The sequence below is a fragment of the Blennius ocellaris genome (genome assembly GCF_963422515.1).
Source record: "Blennius ocellaris genome assembly, chromosome: 20".
NCBI lineage: Eukaryota > Metazoa > Chordata > Actinopteri > Blenniiformes > Blenniidae > Blennius > Blennius ocellaris.
The window spans coordinates 13,266,811-13,288,457 of record NC_137669.1 but is presented as its reverse complement, the minus strand read 5'-3'; the positions used below and the strand labels follow the sequence as shown (position 1 = coordinate 13,288,457).

General features: G+C 41.2%; 3 protein-coding genes across 3 annotated transcripts; 2 read left to right on the top strand and 1 right to left on the bottom strand.

The window, feature by feature from the left end:
- Positions 1 to 253: 253 nt before the first annotated feature.
- Positions 254 to 1,220, bottom strand: LOC308144435 (type-4 ice-structuring protein-like; the record flags this gene model as incomplete). Its single annotated transcript, XM_080515550.1, has 3 exons — positions 1,158 to 1,220; positions 941 to 1,064; positions 254 to 467 (listed from the first exon to the last, which is right to left on the bottom strand). The coding sequence occupies exons 1-3, from the start codon at positions 1,204 to 1,206 to the stop codon at positions 254 to 256; spliced, it is 387 nt and encodes a 128-aa protein (XP_080371676.1). The 5' UTR covers positions 1,207 to 1,220.
- Positions 1,221 to 7,687: 6,467 nt separating this feature from the next.
- lix1l (limb and CNS expressed 1 like) lies at positions 7,688 to 16,017 on the top strand. Its single transcript, XM_080516083.1, has 6 exons — positions 7,688 to 8,233; positions 10,813 to 10,976; positions 11,163 to 11,303; positions 11,710 to 11,805; positions 12,468 to 12,545; positions 13,178 to 16,017. Exons 1-6 carry the CDS (start codon positions 7,885 to 7,887, stop codon positions 13,427 to 13,429), a joined length of 1,080 nt encoding a protein of 359 aa, XP_080372209.1. The 5' UTR covers positions 7,688 to 7,884; the 3' UTR covers positions 13,430 to 16,017.
- Positions 16,018 to 16,569: 552 nt separating this feature from the next.
- sf3b4 (splicing factor 3b, subunit 4) lies at positions 16,570 to 21,275 on the top strand. Its single transcript, XM_080516372.1, has 6 exons — positions 16,570 to 16,625; positions 17,529 to 17,657; positions 17,775 to 18,317; positions 19,397 to 19,561; positions 20,315 to 20,473; positions 20,730 to 21,275. The coding sequence occupies exons 1-6, from the start codon at positions 16,592 to 16,594 to the stop codon at positions 20,900 to 20,902; spliced, it is 1,203 nt and encodes a 400-aa protein (XP_080372498.1). The 5' UTR covers positions 16,570 to 16,591; the 3' UTR covers positions 20,903 to 21,275.
- The last annotated feature ends 372 nt before the right edge of the window (positions 21,276 to 21,647 follow it).

Genomic DNA, 21,647 nt, shown 5'->3' with positions numbered 1-21,647 from the left:
AATGATCTTGATTTAATCTCTAACATTTATGCATTCAGATGTTCTGCTGCAGATCAAATGTGCTGTCGTCATCAAAACAACTGTGATATTTCCAGAAAGTGACACAAGTCTGATTTCCAATTTTTTTTATTGTGCTTTGGGACAAAGATGATGAACGTCGATATTATTAAGCACAGAAAACACATCTGAGGCTCCTTTTGAAGGAAGGCCAGCCCTCAGCAGCTTCTCAAGCTCAGTCCATTCCAGCTGGCGTTTAGTTGCCAATGGCGCGGGCCTGCTCCGTCATCTGTCTGAGCAGCTCCTCCATCTTCTTCTGGAAGTTATCGATCATGGGCTGGATCTGGGTCTGCATGTTGTCGGCCAGGGGTTTGATCTGCTCCTGAACGGTGCTGGCAGCAGCCTGGACCTGCTCCTGGAACTGGCTGGCCATGGGCTCCAGCTGGGCTCTCTTGTCCTGCAGGAAGGTGCTGCGGAGCAGAAAGGAAACGCCAATCACAATCCGAAATGGAGTTATCTTGACTCGCTCGTGATTGTGGATGATCACTTCGGTTTTCACAAACTGACCTCTGTGTTAATGACATTTCAATCAAAAAAAAAAAATAGCTTCATAAGCTTCTCTGCATTACTTTGGTTGAGGAATAGCAGCTACTTTCTGTTTAGAAAATGCCAAGTAATGTCTTCTTCATGATCTGGATTAGACCCACTGGCAGGTCAAGTTGTTTGTCTGAAGCCCCAAAATCCAGTGAGTCCCTGCACAGCAGCTGAGTGGTACATATGTAATGCTGCCACGTTAAAGCACGCTGCAAGTACAGACTACTGCTGTATGCTATTTAAGCATAGTATGAGCCACAACGTGGCTGACCTACATTTTTAACACTGTTGGCATCGCATGATCGTGACAAAGTTGGTGTGTGGTGGTGGAGATTGACCAGTGACTTACTTGGCCTGGTTGGCCAGGTCCTGGTTGTTGAGCAGGGTGGCGATCTCCTCAGTCATTTTGTTCTTCACCTCCTCGAAGTACTTGGTGATCTGGTCCTGCATGCTGGCATCTTGGGCAAAGGCACCTGTTGGTTTTCCCCCCCACAAGGAAAGAAAACTTAGTAAGACGTTTCACTCCCGATTCTAATTGTATTAAGCTTCAAGCGCGTTGTTCTTACCCTGTGCCAGAGCGAACACGACCACAGCTGCGATGAGGGAGAATTTCATGGTTGCTGACTGGGTGAGACCTAAAAGAAAAAAAACAAATGATAATTTCACGACAACATTGTGTGATTGGAAACCAGGAAAGCTTCACGAAAACAACAAGATATTTACTCTTCCTCTCGAGTTATTTGCCCTGAATGGATCAACCATCTAGGCGACAGGGGGATGTTGGCATTACGTCATCTGGTGAGTCACCAATAAAACCAGACTCATCATGCGTAAACAAACTCATCAACTCCCACACATTCTCTGTTTATCAACAGGTGACGTGGCAGCTTGCCTATTATGTGTGAGTATGATTAGCAATAATGTTCCTTTTGTAAATCATATCAATATTTGCTTACTCATGATAAGAAAAACATTTATTATTAGAAATCGTTTTGGAAAGATGACTAAATGGGATTATTTTATTACATTTTGCAGCATTTCTTGAGCTTTATTTTTCCAGTTTACTTCCATAATTTTGTTCAGTTTATTTTCTTGAATCACTTTTTAAAGCTGATGCAGTTAAATGTATTATCATTACCTGATTTGGTCCTATTTATTTTTATAAATATACATTTTCAACTGTCATTTCTTGCATTGAAAGTACTTAAAATATAGATTTTTATGCTTTCTTGCCATCATTAGTTACCGTATGTATATTTCACTGGGCTTTTTAAGCAAAATGTACACAGTGATATATATATATATATATAAGTACAATTATGCATTCTAATGTGATCTATGTAAACCCTCTTGCATAACTTCTGCCTTTACAGATATATACCGAGTTGCTCTTGAGAGTTTGAAAGCCAGGCGACGTCCTTGAGGTTAAAGACGCCCACGGCCTGATTTGTATAGTCAAGGTTAAAGATAGGATGTTCAAGTTAAAGCCGGTGAAATACTTTTTCCCAAGAGGATCAGCAATGAATCCAACATGTAAACTGTAAAAGTTAAACAGAATTGCTAATATTTTAGTCTGATGGTACAGAATATTTGCGAATAAATACACCAGGATTGAAGGTAAAACAAAAACCAACTAGACTCCAAAGTGATTGTTGAGTCTCAGTCGGTTGAAGTTGAATAAATGAGGCTCACCTGTTCTGCAGGAGAATGTGGACCGGATGGTGCCGTCCTGTGGGTCTCTGTCCCTTCTTATAGTCCGCTGCAGGGATGCAGCCCCGCCGTCCCCGGCCTGTGATTGGCTGTGGATGTGGACTGGACCGTGTTTGTGCTGGATTGGGGGAATCGCGGCGATGACCCTTGCTGCTCCTTCTGCCACCTGGATAAACTAAAGCAAAGTCCAACAGTCCCCGTGCTGACTGTCCAACATCTCGTACGAGCGAGCGTCTTATCACACAGATTAAATAAAATGTGAATCACCAGGAACAGTATCATCAACGCCACGCTGACAGACGACATTTGGCATCGTCAGCTCCCACAGATATGATAACATACAGCAGATACATTGTCCTGCTGCGTCCGCATATCCATTTACTATTAGATGATGTAAAATTCTGACAAAGCATTGACTTCATAATACTATTAAATGTTCTTGTGAATGTGAGAGGGATGTGTGAGGAAAGCCATAAATGGTCATATATTGATCAGCTCTGGCTGGTGTATTGCTTTATTGATGTGTTGTTTTCAGTTTTGTTATTGTATTTAACAACAACCGTGTCGTTTGGCTGATTCACATTGTGAGCCAGAAACACTGCAGCACGCAAAGTTTTCCAGAGAGAGCGTTAAACATATTGAAAGTTAGACCAGAAGAAGCTTTGGCTCATTTTTTCGTAGCCTTGTCTTCTCATCTCAAGTTTGGTGGTTCAATACCCCGTTATCACCCGATGTGGCTGATTTTGTAAAGTGATTTGAGAAGCATTTCTGAGTGGAGCTTGCATGTTTCTCTTCTCGCACTATAACCCCACAAATCAGATAGGTTTTTTTAAGGTTAATCCTCTGACTTCGTCGTTAAGCATGCGTGCGAGTGATTATCTGTCTTGCCTTTTGCCTCGTGTTAACAGGCTCTGACTCTAACTTAGATAAAGCTCCCATTGAACAAGAACACACTTATCATTTATCAAGTATTTGAGAGATTGTGGGGACCTTTGGTACAATCATTTCTGAGAACCTCGGGATGGCATTTATTCACTTTCAAAAGCCCTACAAGATTATATTTTGGTCATTTTGCTCCAAAACTAATTAACTTTCTAGACAGTAAGTGAATACATTTTCAAAATGGACCAACACCAAATGTCACGAACCATGTTGGATTTTACTGAGTTGAGTTTCATCACTATTGTGAGTATTATACATATTAGTGGCAGCAGTAGAAGTAGTGAATGCATCACAGAAGAAGTATTTGTCATCAGCGGAGCAACGAGGCTTTCTGGAGCAGCTCTGTATGAAGATTCCTGCAGTGTGACAGTCATTCATGTGGATGTAAACCTTCCACCTTTGGCTTCCACCCAGCAGGCTGTTTCTGCTCCCACACTATCTTTATGGTTGCGGTATAGTCATTAATACTCAATGCACTTCACCCCATCAGCGATAAACAACTCGCCGCGTGTTTTCTGCTGAAATATGTGAGCAGTGAGCATAAACAACACAAGCTTGTTTAATAAACTGTGAATGACAAGCCTGTGAGTATTCATCTGCTGGGGAAAACCCCCGAGCTGGAGATTCGAACATTAGATTTTCTTTTTTTTTTTTTTTCTTTCCCTCTCTTTCTTTTCCACTGTTCGTTAAATGAAAGCCAGATGTGGGAATGTGGACTGTGTTTTGTTCGCTGCTGGACTGGACCCCCCTGCTGGAAACAAGCTTGTTTGTGTGTCTTAGACTCCTCCAACCAAAAGTGCTTCAAAAATTTCTATATGACACAAATGTATTTTAAAAGAAAAACAAACGGTGCATAAACTGAGATTCTTTACCTGAAAAGATCTGTTACAAACTTATTTATCACTATTTAAAGCCTAAAATACTGATATCCTTCTAATCTATGAATGAAGCTTTATTATCCTAACTAATTATGAGGAGAAATGTTAATATCCCTCAAATCTACAAAATTACGTACATTTAATTTACTTAAATAGTGCATTTTACTTCTTAAAGGACTTTAGCTGATTACATAAAGCTTATTTTGTTTTCCTCTGAAATGAGATTAAGCTTCAGTGAGAAATGGAGCCACACTCCGAGAACGTCACTGCAGAAGACCTCAGTTTAGGTCAAAGTCCGGCGTCATGTGTCACATTGCTTACTGATGAGCTCACTCAACTCCATCCATTTGAAGAAACCAGTGACCTTGAACCATTTAAATTCTATTTTACATTTTTATATTAATTGACTGAATACAGCCCACATATTTTGGTTCATGCAACGTTGATAAATAAAGTGAAACAATACCAATCCCATCTTGTTAATTGCAGAAATTGGAGCAAAGGGGATTTTTCAGGTGTCTAAGCTTTGCTTCATTATTTTAATCTGATGACTTTTATCTTTTTCTCTCTGGATTTTAATTGAAATACTATAGCCGATTTTGTCTCTGTGTTTAACTAAAGAATGTAAATTAACTAATTAGTTCTAGTTCTAGTAAATACTCAATTCTGAATTCAATTCTGAATATTTATGAAATTAGCTGTAATACTGATTTATCCTTGTGGTAAAAGACCTTTGTCACCATTTGGTGATATCTTTGCAGCCCTGACATGCATTCACAATAGACACACTGGGGATCAATCAACTCAATACATTCTAGTAATGTTACTCTGAAGACTGTATGAGATTTGTCAACCATATTTCACAAGATATCACATGTAACATTTTACACTTTTTAACTCGAAATACCTTTATGAACACCACTGGAGCTAAACCTTTGCACATATGACAATTATTTCACTCAGGGCTCTATAAAGCGTCGACTCCATTAATACGAGTATTTGCAATTTGCCACTTCCTTCTCACATAAACAGGACCTGAATCTATTGTCATGAGATGAGAGCACGCCCTCAAGTGAGTCAAACACTTATTACATCTGATTTACATGGTTTGCTGCCTCTCTCTGTTATGTGTGGACTTGGAAGTAAACACATTTTGGATTGTTTTACTTTGCTGCCATGGAATTACTGCTTACTACTTACTTCTTTACTGCTTTTATCTTAATAAACATACAAAAAAAAGCATTGATTTGAAATGCTCTATCATTCCACATTTGGACCCCAAAACCACAGAAGGAATGAAAGAAAAAACAATTACATGAGACCCAAAAAGTCCTGAAAAAAAAAAATTGAGCTGCGCAAGAGGAGGTCTCATTTCCCCCTCTGAGCCCTAAGATGGTGGTCCTGGAGCTCCAGACTGGAGGTGCCAGGTTCTTCATGTTTCACAGTCTGAGAGCAAGATGGGATCAGCTCTTCTGCCTCCAGGTTTTTAGTCCCATGCTGCAGCGGCAGAGACATGCTGGAGTTGCTCTCTGCTGGTTTTTGGTTTGAGAGCAGAACAGAGGAGCTCAGATTTCTTGGCAGTGAGATTCCAGTGACTTTCCCCTGCTGCCTTCAGGAGCCACAGAAAGTGTTGGAAATATCACAACCGTCACAGACGACGGAGGGGGGGAATAAACACTGTGGAGCAACTTTAATCATTTCTAGAGCAAACAATGTCTTCATTGCTTAATAATGATAATAATGTCAATATGTGCTTGGTTTGAATCGGCTTGGAATATCAATGAAACCAATAAATTATTAAATGTTGTAATTTGGTTTACAGTGTATGGAGATGGAGTCTGTTTGTTTGCTATATTTGTGGATTTTCCACTTTTAAACCTTTGCTTCCTGCACTCACATCAATTATGTAATCAACAAACATCTCCTTATGTACTAATCCAACACTGATAATATTTCAGTCAGTTGGTGGTTTGTCTAAACAAGCCATTTCTGTTCAGTTCAATTAATTCAATTCAAAAAGCTTTATTTATCCCCAAGTAGACGCCATGTGCACATCATAGAGCAGGCAGCACAACAATGATTAAACACATGTAGTGAAAACAGTTGTGCCTAAAATAGAAAATAAAGCTTAAATTTGAATAACAATAGTAGTGGATTCAAGCTACAGACAGGATTGTGAATAGAATAATAAAAGGTGAGCTTACATATCATATCTTCCACTATCTACCATGGTTTCCTATTCACTTGCGCTTATCTTTCAAACCTGATAAAAACAGAAAACAATTTTTCTGATAACATTTCCTAGGGTCAAATGCCATCTATAAAGGCACTTGTCTTTTCTTGCATTAAACTCTACAATACCTCAACATTTTGACATATTTTTTAAAGAAAAGTGTTACAAAGCACAGACCATTAATATAAGTGATGTGTGGAGAAGGTAAAGTATAAAATCTACCAGGAAATATTACGAGCGACTGCATATCTGGTCTTGTTCACATTACCGTCAGGACCAACACTAACATGGCACATGCATTAAGTAATTATAATATTTCATCATCTAACATTCTTTAATGTTCTTAGTTTCTTTGTACAAAGTGGAGTTGCTGTGGTGAGTGAATTCCCTCTTGTGGGATAAATAAACTCTGTTATTGTGTTGTGGGCTCAGTCTCAGTATTATAAGTTAATATATATTGCATGTTTAACATTCATAAAGAAGCTGAATTACATGTATAAATATCAAATTCATTAATATAATCAGAGTAAATATGATACTAAGAAAAACAAACAATAAGCTTACACATTAATCAGATTATGTTGGATATCTCGGCGGGAGATGATTCCCTGGCAATATTTTAAGTTGATTTTAGAAACCAATAAATGAAAAGCTTTGGCAAATGAGAATAAAACCAACTTCCTTGCAAGGGAATATAGAAGTTGATTCAAAATAATGCACTTTATTATTGGTAAAATCAATGAAGAAACCCATTCACCCTCTACAGCACAGGTCAACAGTAAACCACATGACAAACAGAGAGACAGTCATACAGTTTACAACTATTACAAATACCACAAAGCATGTTTTTGTGGTGTTTGAGTGGAAAGTGGAGACAACCTAAGCATATAGAGAACATGCAAAATCCACACAAAAACTCCACAAAAGTCAGACAAGAACTGAGGTTTTTATTGGCGTGAAGCAAGGGAAGACACATTTAGACGCTTTTCTAAATATCACTCGTGATGAGCAATATAAAATTTGTATTGCTTTATAAATTAGAATTAAACACTGTAGCTGCAGATTTCGATATATGCTGAGTGCATATATGGTTCTTTTTGGTGGTTGTAGTGTTTAATGTAGTAGAGTAAAACGTTCCATTTTCCCATGTGCAATATGTAGCTGAAATTTTAATTTATCTGATCATTTCTTTCTCTGTTTTATGTGCATGTCGTGGGTTATTTTGCTCCTGGAAGCTGAAAGCCGTAGAATCCGGCGGGCCGAGGGTCCGTGAAGGCATCACTGTAATGACCCTCCTGCAGCCTGGTCCTCCTTCACCCAGTCAGAAGATGCACAGCGCCGCTGTTTGCCGTCGAGTCACGGCTGGATAACTTCTTATTTCCGCGGTGACGGTCTCATACCTCCACACACCTCGTCCCGCTCGGCCTCTTGAAGCCCTCTCCCCCGCCCCCCTCCCCCCGCCGAGGACGTCGGGTTGGCGGCTGCAGCTTCGCTCGGGAGCCGGACGCTCGCAGACGTTACGTCGGGACAATGGAATCCAACGTCCTCCCGGACAGTATCCGCCCTCCGAGGCTGCAGCCGGGGATCGGGATCGGCTTCGGCTCCGGACCGACCGGCACCCTCCGCTCCTCGTCGCTCCGGCCCGGGGTGACGGTCCCCATCGCTCCGCTGCTGTCCTCCCCGGCCTCCCTGGCCGCTTCGTCCGGGCCTCCCCCTCCTCCGCCGCCGCTGCAGCTCCACAGCCTGTACGGCGGGATGATGGGAGCCGGGCCCGGGCTGGGGCCGGCCGCTGGCGGCCACGGGAACCCGGCGGTGCTGAAGGAGGCGGTGGAGGCGGTGGTCCGCAGCTTCGCCAAACACACGCAAGGTTACGGCCGAGGTACAGACCCCAATCCGGGAGGGGAAAATAATTCTCTAATGTGACGATAAAAAGATAGTTATGGAGGAGAGTTTTCTAGAACTACTGCATTTGTTTTGGAAGAACCAACTCCACATCAAATCCAAATTAAGTCACACTAAAGTCAGATTTGTAACACAACCTGGGAGGTTTGACGTCGTTCAACATCTCAGCAAGTTTTCTTCCAAGATTCCAAAAGTTTTTCTCCTGATATTTCAGGCTTCAGTCACCCCGGGATTAACAAGCGTGGCTCAAGAGGATTACATTGACCAACAATAAGCTATTATTCTTTACAAATTGACCTTTACATGTTCAGTGGACACGGTAAATGGCTCATAATTGGTTAAACGGTTCATAACATTGAGAGACAAAAGACCTTTGTTGACTGTATAAAGCCTAGCAGACTCCTTAAAGCTCTATTAATTAGTTTTTTCCCCTACAAATCTTTATAAATGTGCATATTTCTGACAGTTATTCATCCTCTGTTCAAAACTAAATCTGTATTTTGGTTGTGAACAAATCAGGATAGATTTACTCAAACTTTATGAAACGCTAATCAACATTTTCAAGACCAAATATTTCGTATATTAATTGGTTTAATCATGGAACAAAGTACATCTCAAGAAAACTCATTGACAAGTGATAAACAAGTCTTGGTTATGTAATTTATGGACTGACTTATTAGTAAATTAGTTGGGTTGCATGGTTGAAATAGGCTAAACTATCACTGCACGGATGTAAGAGACGTAACCCAAAACCACCATCAGAACAAAACACTTAAATCAAGTTGGCATTTGGAGTTAATACAAGTGTTCAAGTCCTCTGCTAATAGGATTTATTTCCCAAAGATTGTCCCTGCATGCTCTGACTCAGGGCCATCCCATTTAAGGCTTCTTAACACTGTCAGTACTGGCAGCTCCACAAAGACTGCTTCAGTATTAAACCCAGTGGAAATTACAGAAAAACCCAACATCTTATAGTGTAAGTGAGCCTTTCAATTCAAATGCATTGACGTAATAATTATCATTCAAACTTTATGGAATTATATTTCCATATTAAGCGCATTGCCCACCCCCCTACACAGGCTTTATCCCACTGTATGTATTCATTTTTGATTGAATGCCAGACTTGCTTATGTTTTTCACATCATTATATAATTTTGTAAACATCTTTTGGGACCTTTATTATATAAAATGTATTGCCCCCCTGCTGGTTTAATATTTTAATCTGAAATGTCTCATCTGAGAATCTTGTAACTTCTAAATAAGGTATTTTAATGATCCTCTATTGCACTTAGGATGCATTCAACTTTAAAAAAAAATGTGTGTTTTAATAAAGTATTTAATGGGTTCATCACTCGCTTTCTTTTGTTGGAGAAAAGGCATCACAACCCTTCCATTTTCCCTGCTGAAGCTTTCCAGACCACCTCCCGCTTTGAAAACCACTTGTTGAAAATCTTGAATGCAGTTTTAATTCAGATCTACTACCAAGGTTGCTTGTGCTCCTTCGCTGTCCCTCACGTTTTCCTGCCTCTGTCCACGTTTATCGTCGAGGAAATCCTGAAAAAAACCCATGAAAACAGACCAAAAAAAGCATAACCTTATCACCACCGATATCCACTTTGGAGCCTAATAATACTTTCTTACGAGTTGTTTCTTTAGAACTGCAGTTTTCTCGTCTTCAAAGTCACATCTAGATGCAAACTAAGCTTTATGACTGCAACGTTGCTCCCACTAAACAGCAAAAAGCACATTTCTGACCAACTCTAGTCAGTTGAAAACATATTTCTGTTTTTTATTTAGGATCAGAAAATTACCTGACGACCCCGATGTTGAGTTTGATAACAAGCGAAGCGTCTCCAGTGTGCAAACGCTTGCTAAATACGTTAAGCGTGTTTTCCGATAAGCACATAAATTTATCACTTTTATGTCGGAATGACAAAACAAAAGAACAGTGTGTGCTGGCAGTGTTGTGAGGTGCATGGACGGTGAATTGGATTCCATTTTTTTTTGGGGGGGGGGGGTGGATTTATGCGTCTGACATGAGAACTGGCCTCGCGCATAGCTGCGGCCAGAAAAAAAAAAAAGCGGTACTGATCGAGCTCCAGGCCGGGTTTCAAACGGCAAGAGCTCGGCAGGACGGAGCTGAGCAGTAACTGGAGTCAAAGAGCTCCACATTATGTTGGCTCTGCTCTCATCTCCCTGCGGTTTTCAAACCCAGATAATTATTTATGACTCAGTTGCAGATTTTTTTTACCGCTTTCCTTTTGTTGCCATTTCCTACAGGATGGCAGGGGCTTAATATCCCCCCCCCCCCCCTCCTATGAAACGTTGAGCCGAGTGTGTGTTTTTTCTTGAAGCAGCTCCTTAGAGGTGATGCAGAGTTTCCTCTAAATCTATTCAGGAAAAACCACGGGCATCCTGGAGCCCCCCCCCCCCCCCTATCACCACCACCACCCTCTTCTTATTTGTGTTATAGTGAGGATGTTGCTGAGGACTTCGGACAAACACATGTAAATAATACTAATGGCAAAAGACGTTTCGCTCTGTGTTTCCCTGCAGTGAACGTGGTGGAGGCTTTACAGGAGTTCTGGCAGATGAAGCTGACCCGGGGGGCCGACCTGCGCAACGGCGCCCTGGTTGTTTATGAAATGGTCCCGTCCAACAGCCCTCCGTACGTGTGCTACGTCAGTCTCCCAGGCGGCAGCTGCTTCGGAAGTTTCCAGGTAATGTATGTGCATTTAGACAAATAATACAACTTTTTTTTTTTTTTACGTCAACGTGAGAAAGAAGTTACCGCGGTAAGACCAAATACGGCGCACCCGTGGAACCCTAGCCCCGCGTAAACACTTCACCGTGCGTCTTGCAGTTGCATCTGACCGTTAAGCCGCGTTTCCTTCTTTGTTTGACAGTTCTGTCCCACTAAAGCAGAGGCCAGGCGCAGCGCCGCCAAGATCGCCCTGATGAATTCTGTCTTCAACGAGCACCCCTCTCGCCGGATCACCGACGACTTCATTGAGAAGAGCGTGAGCGAGGCGCTGGCCTCCTTCAACGTGAGTTATGACGTGTCCAGGCTGTAAAGGCGCGAGAATTTTCTTCTGCATTCCCCCAAAAAAAGATGACGGGAGATATGCCGGGATACTTTGCAGCCGTTGGCGGCGCATGTTGGTTTTTAAATGAGCTGGAGTGGATGTTTTAAAAGTGTACACGGCACACTGTGCTGAAGTAGATCCGAGCTGCGGTTATTTCCCCGTCCCGACTTCAGTGATTGACGCTATTTTACTAGCAAAGAGGACAAAAACGCCATGTGGTTTCCAGCCTTAAAAATCACAAAGATTATCAGACAGTGAGGCACGTTGGGAAGGCCTCTATTAACCCCTCGTGGTATCGTCACAAATTGCCCGTCTGCGTGAGACGGGAAGTGGCTGACTGACGTTAATAACCTGTTGCCGTTTGCAGGGAAACCGAGAAGAAGCCGACAACCCCAACACAGGGATCGGGGCCTTTCGCTTCATGCTGGAATCCAACAAAGGAAAGTCCATGCTGGAGTTCCAGGTGCATATGAATCGGAGATATTATTCAAAAGTCTGACTCCAGGCTGGGCGTGTAAATGTTTAGTGTTTGTTCAATACGGACGCGCAGTAAACTGTGACTGCGATTTGCCAGCGGAGTTGGCAGCCATGCCCTGCTCCTCTCAGTGTTTCTCTCCTTCTGCCTGATAATTATATTAGGCCATATAAAACACAGCTGAAACTATAAAAAAAAACAAAACAACAACTTTATTTTTAAATGTGTACATTTCTTCACGTGAAATGAAGCACTTAGTACTTTACAAAACCCATGTGTTGTGTATACATACACATAGTTATCAATTTAAGCTCTACGAGGCAACAATGTGTGTATGTATTGATAGATATACAAAGTATAAAGTCAGAATAAAAATGAACATTTATATGAACTAAAAGCTTGAATAGAATCACTCATGTTTCAACTTTTCTGCTCACAGAATTCTCTGAATGTGTAAAAGATTGCCTTGACATAAAATTTAAACTGAGAATAGCGAAAAAGATTTGTGTCGCCTTGAAAATTGATGTGGCCCCTTTTGAGTAGTTTTCAGTTTTAGATGCAGATTTCAAGCAGTTGTTTTTTTTTTTTTAATCTGTTTTTTATTCAAATGAAAACAGTCTGTGCTTGTAATAAACATGTTTGTGTCCCAGGAGCTGATGACTGTGTTCCAGCTGCTGCACTGGAACGGCAGCCTCAAAGCCATGAGAGAACGACAGTGTTCCCGACAGGTAAAATATATGAACTCCAACTACACAACTGTGCAAAAGTTTGTTTTTTTAGCTTCAACAGAGAAGTTTTATCAAGTAAACATCAACATCAGGTCATTAATTTCTTTCTGCACATGTCTCTCTCTTTATCCTAACATTTCCTGTCAACTCAATGGCTTCCAGTTTGTTACTGAAGTGTTATTCATTATATACTGTGTACTATATTCAAATAGTACACAACCCTTCATTGATTAAATACTACACGCAGGATCAGAGCTTATCTGGAGGAAAGAAAAAAAAAGCAAAAGTTATCTGCGAGTCTGTCCACATGAAATTCAACAGTTTATTTACTTCACCCGCAGTTTGTCTTCTGCACTGTTTGTGTGTGATTTTTGCGAAAGCCGCAGGGAGCCTCCGGAGAAAGGCCAAAGAGCTTCATGTGGCTCGGTGGCTGCAGGTTGGAGACATCTGATCTATGCAGACATAATAGGGAAACGCTCGGTGAAATCTCGAATCATGATTATGTCCAGTTTCTGTGGGAGTTTGTTCTTGTCTCACACGTGACATAATCCAACAAATAAACGCGAAGAAAATGGATTGTTTTCGATGCGAGACGCTGAGCTGCGACTCTCCGGTCTCACCCGAACTCGCAGGAGGTGCTGGCTCACTATTCCCACCGGGCTCTGGACGACGACATGCGCACCCAGATGGCGGCCGACTGGGTGAACCGGGAGCAGAGCGTGGCGGGCACCATCGCGCAGGAGCTGGCCTCCACGGAGCGGGAGCTGGAGGACGCCAGGCTGGCGGGCCGAGAACTGCGTTTTTACAAAGAGAAGAAAGACATCCTGATGCTCGCCGTGGGTCAGCTGAACGCCGCCAACACCGCCACGCTGCCGTCACACTGAAAACCCGGAGGTGGGGAAACGAGCCTGCCTTCACGCTCCGAAGGGATTTCCTGGTAAACAGTCGTCGACCCGTCTGAACCGGCGTGACGGGGACCAGGTGATCGGGCTTTTTACTCACAGTATGCACATCAGTCCGTCAAGTAAACACACACCTCTTTGTGCCTCATGATCACAGTCTTAACCCTTTTTTTTTTTTTTTTTTAAAGAGAGAAACAACATAACTGAGGGTCCACATGTGTCCTTTTTCCCCCCATTTACTTCATGCTGCGTTTATGCAAAGTAAACCACCTCGAACAAAAGCCTTCTTTTTATCAGTGAATGTACAATGAGATGACCGCTCGAACCAAACAACAATGAAGTATTGTGTATTTCTTTGACTGCGTTGCTAAAGTGTTTGCTTGCATTTAAATTGTAAAAAAAAAGAAAAAAGTGTGGATCTCAACTCGTATCTTAAGTAAACTGCCTGTTTAAGTCATTTAAAATATGTTATTCGAGTTTCAGGTGCACACTTTAACCGGTATAATGGGAACATAATGTGGGTGAAAACCTGCCTCCTCAGATCACGAGACTAACTTTTTGGGTACTTTTACGCATCAAAATGTCAGCAGATGACTGACGGCTCAGACAGCAGCTCAGGGTTTTTTTTTGACAACACACACTTAATGCATGTTGTCTTGTTTTCATCCCGTTTGACCACACGACACTCGCCGAATGTATATTATTACCAGTGTGCTGCCCAGTGGCGGACCTGCCGAGCAGCGCTTGTTAAAAGGTGTAGAGTTACTCCGGTGATGGAGATGGTGGTTTTGTCACGTGCTTTCAGCTGGAGGAGTTTGAAATAAGTGGGTGCAGCGGGTGGGACTGTAGTACAAACACGAGGGCCTGAAAAAAAAAGCGCTGATTCATTGAGTGTGAGTCACTGTAAGTCGACACAAAACAGATCCTGCTTTGTGTGTCTTCGTTTAGAGATACCCGAAGCAGAAAATGTGTATTGGCCGTTCTGGTTAAAAAAACAAACAAAAAAACCATGTAATGTAACTCGCACTTATTTGCCTGACTTTTTTTTCATACTGTAAATGTGATATCTTTATATGGTCTGTATATCTAAAAAAAAATAAATAAATTTAATACAGCAGAAGAATGAAGGCATTTCTCTGAGTAGCCTTTTAAAGATCCTTTTGGGAAGAGGTGAGAGTTTAATTGATGAAAATGTGGCCACAAGTGGTGTAAGTGTAGCAGCGGGAGAGCTCGCTGAAAGCCGGCTTGTAAACAGCAGAAAGCCATTACGCATAATTTTAGGAGATGGCAGATTTAGAAAACAATAAGCGTGAATTGAGGCTGATTAAAGCCAGACCAATTTTATTACTCTTTTGCTTTGCCGGATCTCTTTTCTGAGATCATTGTGCCTTTTTTTTCTTATTTTTTTTGGAAGTAAACATTGAGACCGTTTCCCCTCTCTGCTAGCAGGGTCTTTAAAAGGTGAATGTTTCTGTTGGTTTTTTTGTCTTTTTATGTAAATGTAATGTTACATATTCTGGTTTTAATTACAGTCTCGGTATTTGAAAAGAACGTTTTGGCGTTTGGGAGAAAAGCTGGTCGGAGAATTAGAGAAGATTGACATCTTGGAAAGCCAAAAGCTCAGTTAAGCCTGTCCAGAGGGAACAAAATCTACCTGTCACCCACACATCAGACGGCACACTCCGTTTTGTCAAATGTGTTCTTAAGCTTTGTTGTAACGTATCCAATAACAGTTTTATAGAGGTTTATATGATTTTTGTTTGTTTGTTTGTCAGGACCAGTTTGGGGAGTTTTCTTAAGCCTGATTTTCCAAGTAGCAACAAGTGGGTGGTATCAATACCCCAACGTGTCAAGTTGTTTCTTTACTCTGATGTACATCCTGTTCTGATCATGTGATTGTGTATTACCCTGGATATGAAGCACCTTTCACTCCATGAGTTTCTGTAGAGCGATATGCGTTGAATTTGATGTCACGTTCAACCTGCATGTTTTCACAGGTTTTAGTGGGTTCATGTATCAGTTGTCGGTCAGTGATGACATGCATTAAAATTGCATTTTTTTTATTTAATGAATTCACAAAAGATTTGGTGTTAACCTTATAAATTACTAGATGTGTTCAACACAACAAGAATGGAAACTTTAAGAATTGTTTTTGTCTGCTAAATAAAACGTGTAAATCCTTCAACTTCAAGAATGTGCTCCGCCACTCACTCCCTATTTGGTTTTTTTCTAGATTCACAGTATTTGTTCTGTCTGACCACAAGCCATCTCTCTTAATGCCTCTTACAAATACAGTACCTTTAAACTTTGTTTGCGATTATTATCAATGAAGGCTTTTATCAAAACTATTTTTTTGATATTCATTTTATAAAGAACTTTTCAAGTCTTGGCTTTGATGCATGATGTTTTGTTTTGTTTTTATACGTTTCATTTTATAAACATTTTTGTTTTATATAAGTGTTTCCTGAGTCCCTTATTGTATGTATTTTCTATAAGTATTTTGTATGACATGTTTATACTTTTAGTAGATTTATATGTATATGTAATAAATTTGCTGACCCGAGTGTTGAAATATTTTTCTTTGTTTTGTTTTTATTGAAATGCTGCTTTACCAACTATCCATATCAATGAACAGAAAATGTTTGTTTATTAAAAATAAAGTATAAATGACAATGATATATCAAAAAAGGAGTAATACATCAGATGTGAAGGTAAGAAAAATTAAATTTTCATTCAATTACCTTTTAAAGTTTTCATTTAATTCACCTCAATTTTATTTGGACAGTGCTAGTTGAAAACCTTGTTTTGAGACACGTAACATTGCAGGGTAAACATTGTAAAATATATAAAGCATCTGTTCGTTCACTTTTTTCCTGTTAGAACACATATCGCAGATGTTATGCCTTTATTACTGATAATGTGTCTTAAAGTAATTGCAGTGCCTTTTTATTTAAAAGAAAAAGTTGTGAATTTTAGTGTTAAAAAGGTTTTCTTACAGAAATATACGCTGTAGTTTTTGTTTTGCTCAACAGTTTTCTGCGAATTTTTTCGAATTTTATTACATTACATTTTATTTTAGAAATAACCGGAAGAGGCGGGACTTACAGTGAGCGCGACGTCGCTGCCGTGCATTGGTCATTCAACATGGCGGCGGGGCCAATTTCTGAAAGAAACCAAGGTAATTATTCTATTAATCTTAACGTTTTAACGTTTTGTTTGGCTCTTTTCGTCTACATTCTCTTAGTTTACGCGTTAAGCTAATCGACAGATTGTGCTCAGAGTCTCGGGCTCCCGGATTCGGCTTTAGTTTGAATGAAACTGTCGGTCAGTCACATGGATGTCTGCAGCTTTCTTTAGCTTAGCTTGTAGCCATTCATTTAAAACCGCTTTATGTTCTATGTTTATGCGCTAGTTTCCTTTTTTAGACAATGTCCCGTTAGCACGTAAGTGAATCGTTTGGGTTTACTCCATGTAAAAGCTGTTTGTAAGCTCTCCCTATTCATTAGTAGCCACAGTTAGCATAGCAAGCTAAATGCTGTCCTGTGTCAGAACTCAGATTTGACTAAAGTTGCGTATTTCAGGCTGTGTGTCGACATTTTGTCATTTCATGTACTTTTATTTGTTTGAACGATTGGGCATGAGTGTATTTGTTTGAAAGAGTGGGCAAGGGTATATTTTTTCCATTTTAAATATTTGAGGTACCGTCGTTGTCAATCATTGAGTTATTTAGCTCATTAAATAGTTATTTTAACTTTTTTTCTCTCCAACAACTACAATTAATCCAGTGAGAAGATGCACATCAAACTCAAATGTTATTTATTCAACTTTAATGGATTTACGAATATGTAATGTAATTTTGCTCATTTTTACTTATCAGAAGGTTGTGTGAATATTGTATAAAAGAGAACGTAGTCATCTAAACAATGTTATTGCAATATCAACAGCATTCAATTTGTGATGTTGGAAAAGTGGTATTCAGGTATCTAATACCAAGACAACCTGTGTTTTTTTCAAAAGTTGATCTAATTTGCGTACCTCTACGGAGTATCTGGTTTTACAAATGAACTCTTCTCATTTCCAGACGCCACTGTTTATGTTGGCGGCTTGGATGAGAAAGTGTCCGAGCCGTTGCTATGGGAACTCTTCCTGCAGGCTGGTCCTGTGGTCAACACACACATGCCCAAAGACAGGGTCACAGGCCAACATCAAGGTGAGAATCAACTATCATAGTTGTAAATAGAGGGGAGTAATACTCTGGAAAATATGTGTAATAATGAAGAATAAATGTAATTAATAAACACAGCAAAATTTTGACTTCTTTCCTCAGGTTATGGCTTTGTGGAGTTCCTCAGCGAAGAGGATGCTGACTATGCCATCAAAATCATGAATATGATAAAGCTCTATGGCAAACCAATTAGAGTGAACAAAGCGTCTGCGCACAATAAAAACCTAGACGTCGGCGCGAACATCTTCATCGGAAACCTTGATCCAGAAATTGATGAAAAACTGCTGTACGACACGTTCAGTGCCTTTGGCGTGATCCTGCAGACGCCAAAGATAATGCGAGATCCCGACACGGGCAACTCCAAGGGTTACGCGTTCATCAACTTCGCCAGCTTCGACGCCTCCGACGCCGCCATCGAGGCCATGAACGGCCAGTACCTCTGCAACAGGCCCATCACAGTGTCGTACGCCTTCAAGAAAGACTCCAAAGGAGAACGTCACGGCTCGGCTGCAGAGCGACTCCTGGCTGCGCAGAACCCTCTCTCCCAGGCGGACCGGCCCCATCAGCTGTTTGCAGACGCTCCTCCGCCACCCTCCGCCCCCACACCGGTCCTCACCACACTGGGAGCTGGAATGGCGATGGCAGGTACGACTGAAAGACGGCCACCGTACCAAATACTTCATAGATCATGCCTCATGCTATTCGATCTCAGTTTTTCCCACTCAGAATTGGAATTTCAAAGCAGTTTCCAGATAAAGTATCACAGGATTCCATTGACATTTATGGTTACGAGCCCTCCTGACAAATACTGTGTTACAAACTGTGTGTGTGTGTGTTTAAATGAGGGCAACATGCTACAGACAAGCTCCCTCTGGGCTGTGAGGGCCTTGCAGGCACTATGTTGGCTGGTTTAATGCACAAGCTAAATAGTAAACCATCATGTCTTCCAAGCAAGTGTTTTGGCCGTCGATCCTGCCTGGCAGACCCGATGAACTCCTAATCACTCCCACATACACTCAGCAAGAGCGTCTGGGCATAAATATGACAAAAGTGGTGTTTTAGGCTTCAGATCTCCTGAAATACCGTCTGCTGGGTTTTTTTGCTCTAAATTACAGTGGCTGTTGTGCTCCGACTTCTGCCAAAATGCAGTTCAACTACATTGAATACTGTCATTAAATGCATTGTGAAACAGGCAGCAGTGACTCTGCTGCTCTGGTCCAATTCACTCACATCGGACGCTCATTGGCTAAATCTGTTTACTCTCAAAGAGATTTATTCACTCCTGTGGTGGTGGATAATCTGGGCTGTATGTAGAGATTCAGGCAATTAACAAGAGAGGAGCTGCTGCTCCGCTTATGCTGGACGAAATAAGAGCAACAGACTCTGCAGACGGCGATCACAGCTGTTCATTCACCTAATAATTAGTTTCAAAGGTTTATTTTAATAGCGTGTGTTATTTTAATAGCATGTTTGACATGAAAGGTGGATACGAGTTTGGTGCTATTTTACCTGAAAATAAGTGACAAATTTCTTTGTCTTGAGGTGTGTGAATTATAACTCCTGTAACTGTGGCATGTGTACAGATTCCATTCAATACGCAATCTAAATGGTGTAATAAGTAGATACATTTACCTCCGTCACCAGCCTGCTTCACTTTTTGCGCTCCATACAAATTACGCCCTGTGTGTGTGTGTGTGTGTGTGTGTGTGTGTGTGTGTGTGTAGGCATGCCGCCTCCTGCAGCGTTCCCTCCTGTTCCTCCACCTGGATCGATGCCTCCGAACATGCCCCCTTCTATGGCCATGCCACCGTCAGCAGGGAACCCAGGCCCGCAGGGAGGCGGGGTACCTCCACCCGGACCTCCACCCTTCCCTGCCAGCATGCATCCAGGTAAAACTTTTTCATGTTTCACTACAGCAGAAATTGAAAGCACAATAAATTTTTTTCACAAATGAATGGATAATTCAACAAACTGTTGTGTACACTGCGTGCTGTGACCATTAACAAACACAGTCTCATAGTTCACTGGGTTAATTAGCTTTCCCTTTGGACGCGTAATTACTTGATGCATCAAGGTTGTTGGTTTGAGCAGCTGCTAGCGGAAAGCATCGCATGAATAAATTGGTAAGCCGTTGACATTTGTAGCCGAGCGTTCATCCTCAAATCGTCTCTGCTGATTATTCTGCAATATACGTGAAGGAGACGTGTCCAGGTGGCGCGAAGAGTTAGAAACCCCGCAAAAAGTTTGCAGTTCACTTTACTTTGCATTTTTAACCCCCGACTAATTGAATAAAAGCAAATGCATGCTGAACAGTCGGTGTGTTGACACTGTTTATTGGAAGCAGATCTTTTAAAACAAATTCCGCCTCTCCCAAGGTTGAGACGACTCTTATCAGTGATCACAAAGACACAAACACAGTAAATCATCAACTTGTTCAGTTTTATTCCAATGGTTTCTCTCTTTTTAAATTTATTTTTATTATTTCGGGTGTCTCAGCTTTTAAGAAGTACATGTTGATATTTGAACATTACCAACTGGAATTTTATTAATAATGAACGTCACTCTTGACTCTAACAATTTAACTGGACTTGAGTTAATTTGCAGTTAATATTGTACTCTTGGGTTTTGTTCGTGTGTCACAGGGATGCCTCAGATGCCGATGCCTCCTCCCGCTCCTCCTGGCATGGTGCCGCCGCCTCCTGCTCCACCAGGATCAAACCAAAGGGCGCCGCCTCCCCCTGGCATGCCCCCTCCCCCACCCATGGGCATGCCTCCCAGAGCTCCTTACGGACCCCCCATGGGTAAACACCGTGGCCTCTTGTTGATTCTAACATCTCAAAATACGTTTATTGTCCAAGCTGAGCCAAAAGTGACAGTTGTTATTTTTATTTTTTGGTGGGTTTTTTTAGGGTGGGGGGGGGGGGGGGGGGTTCAAGCTACAAACATGACTCTTTCCAAGAAAGTCTCAATCCATGCATCCTGTTTATGGTGGCCTTGATAATCCTAATGTGAAATGAAGGTTTCTCTGGGTTTGTGACTCCTCTCCGTCTCCTTCAGGCCCCCCGGTGCCTCCAGGTATGAGAGGACCCCCTCCTCCCATGCCTCCGCCCGGATACGGAGCCGGACCCCCTCGTCCGCCTCCCTTTGGTTTCCAGAGAGGCCCTCCGATGCCGCCCAGGCCTCCAGGTGCTCCTCCTCGCGTCCCTTTGAGACCACCAATGCCCCCATAATCCACCTCCGTCAGCAGAAACCCTCTGCTCTTTTCCTTTTTTTAAACATGTTTAGATCTACTCAAGTCTTGTGAGAATAATTTAACCAGCTGTTTGTTTTGTTTTTCTTTTTTTTTTTTCTTAAAAAAAAACTTGTACAGATGAACAACCTTCCAGGAATAAACTTTTTTTTAGCACATTTGCTTTGTTTTTATTCCCTCGAAAAAGATTTAAATGCTGGAGAATTATGGTAGGTACTCGGTTGGAGCTTCCTGTAAACCAGATAGATAGAAGGCTCACCAGTAATGTTTACAGAAATGTTTTGAGAGTTTTCTCGATGTGCTCGACATCCAGTATTTTTACATTTGATCATTTCATTGAGGAATAAGTGGAAGAAGTAATTACTAGGATAATTCTGTCAGACAGCCTTCTAAAACTAAGTTATTTACACTTCTATAAAACACAAATGTTTAAAGTCTGAGGGTTTGAGGTTAGTGTGAAGGCTAGTAAATTGAAATTAGTTTTTTTTTTTTAAAGGCAGCTCTACTTAGTAATTTTGGAGATTCAGATTATGTCTCAAGTATTTTTTCTGCACTTTTGTACTCTCTTATCAGCATGAGCTCTTCAAAGAACGACTCAGTGTTTGAATGAAATGATTATTATTGTTTTTGGTCTTCCAGTTGTCTTATAATTGCTAAATGCAATTATATTCCATCGTTATTAATAAATCACAAGTGAGTCTTGATTTCCTTCATGATACTTCCAG

What these genes read in the sequence shown, in the direction of transcription:
- lix1l (XM_080516083.1), top strand. Translation starts at nt 7,885, where the DNA reads ATGGAATCCAACGTCCTCCCGGACAGTATCCGCCCTCCGAGGCTGCAG. An exon ending in AGTCCATGCTGGAGTTCCAG is followed by an intron (nt 11,806 to 12,467) that starts GTGCATATGAAT and finishes TTTGTGTCCCAG; the next exon opens with GAGCTGATGACTGTGTTCCA. An exon ending in AACGACAGTGTTCCCGACAG is followed by an intron (nt 12,546 to 13,177) that starts GTAAAATATATG and finishes CCGAACTCGCAG; the next exon opens with GAGGTGCTGGCTCACTATTC.
- sf3b4 (XM_080516372.1), top strand. Translation starts at nt 16,592, where the DNA reads ATGGCGGCGGGGCCAATTTCTGAAAGAAACCAAG. An exon ending in GGTCACAGGCCAACATCAAG is followed by an intron (nt 17,658 to 17,774) that starts GTGAGAATCAAC and finishes TTCTTTCCTCAG; the next exon opens with GTTATGGCTTTGTGGAGTTC. An exon ending in TCCTTACGGACCCCCCATGG is followed by an intron (nt 20,474 to 20,729) that starts GTAAACACCGTG and finishes CGTCTCCTTCAG; the next exon opens with GCCCCCCGGTGCCTCCAGGT.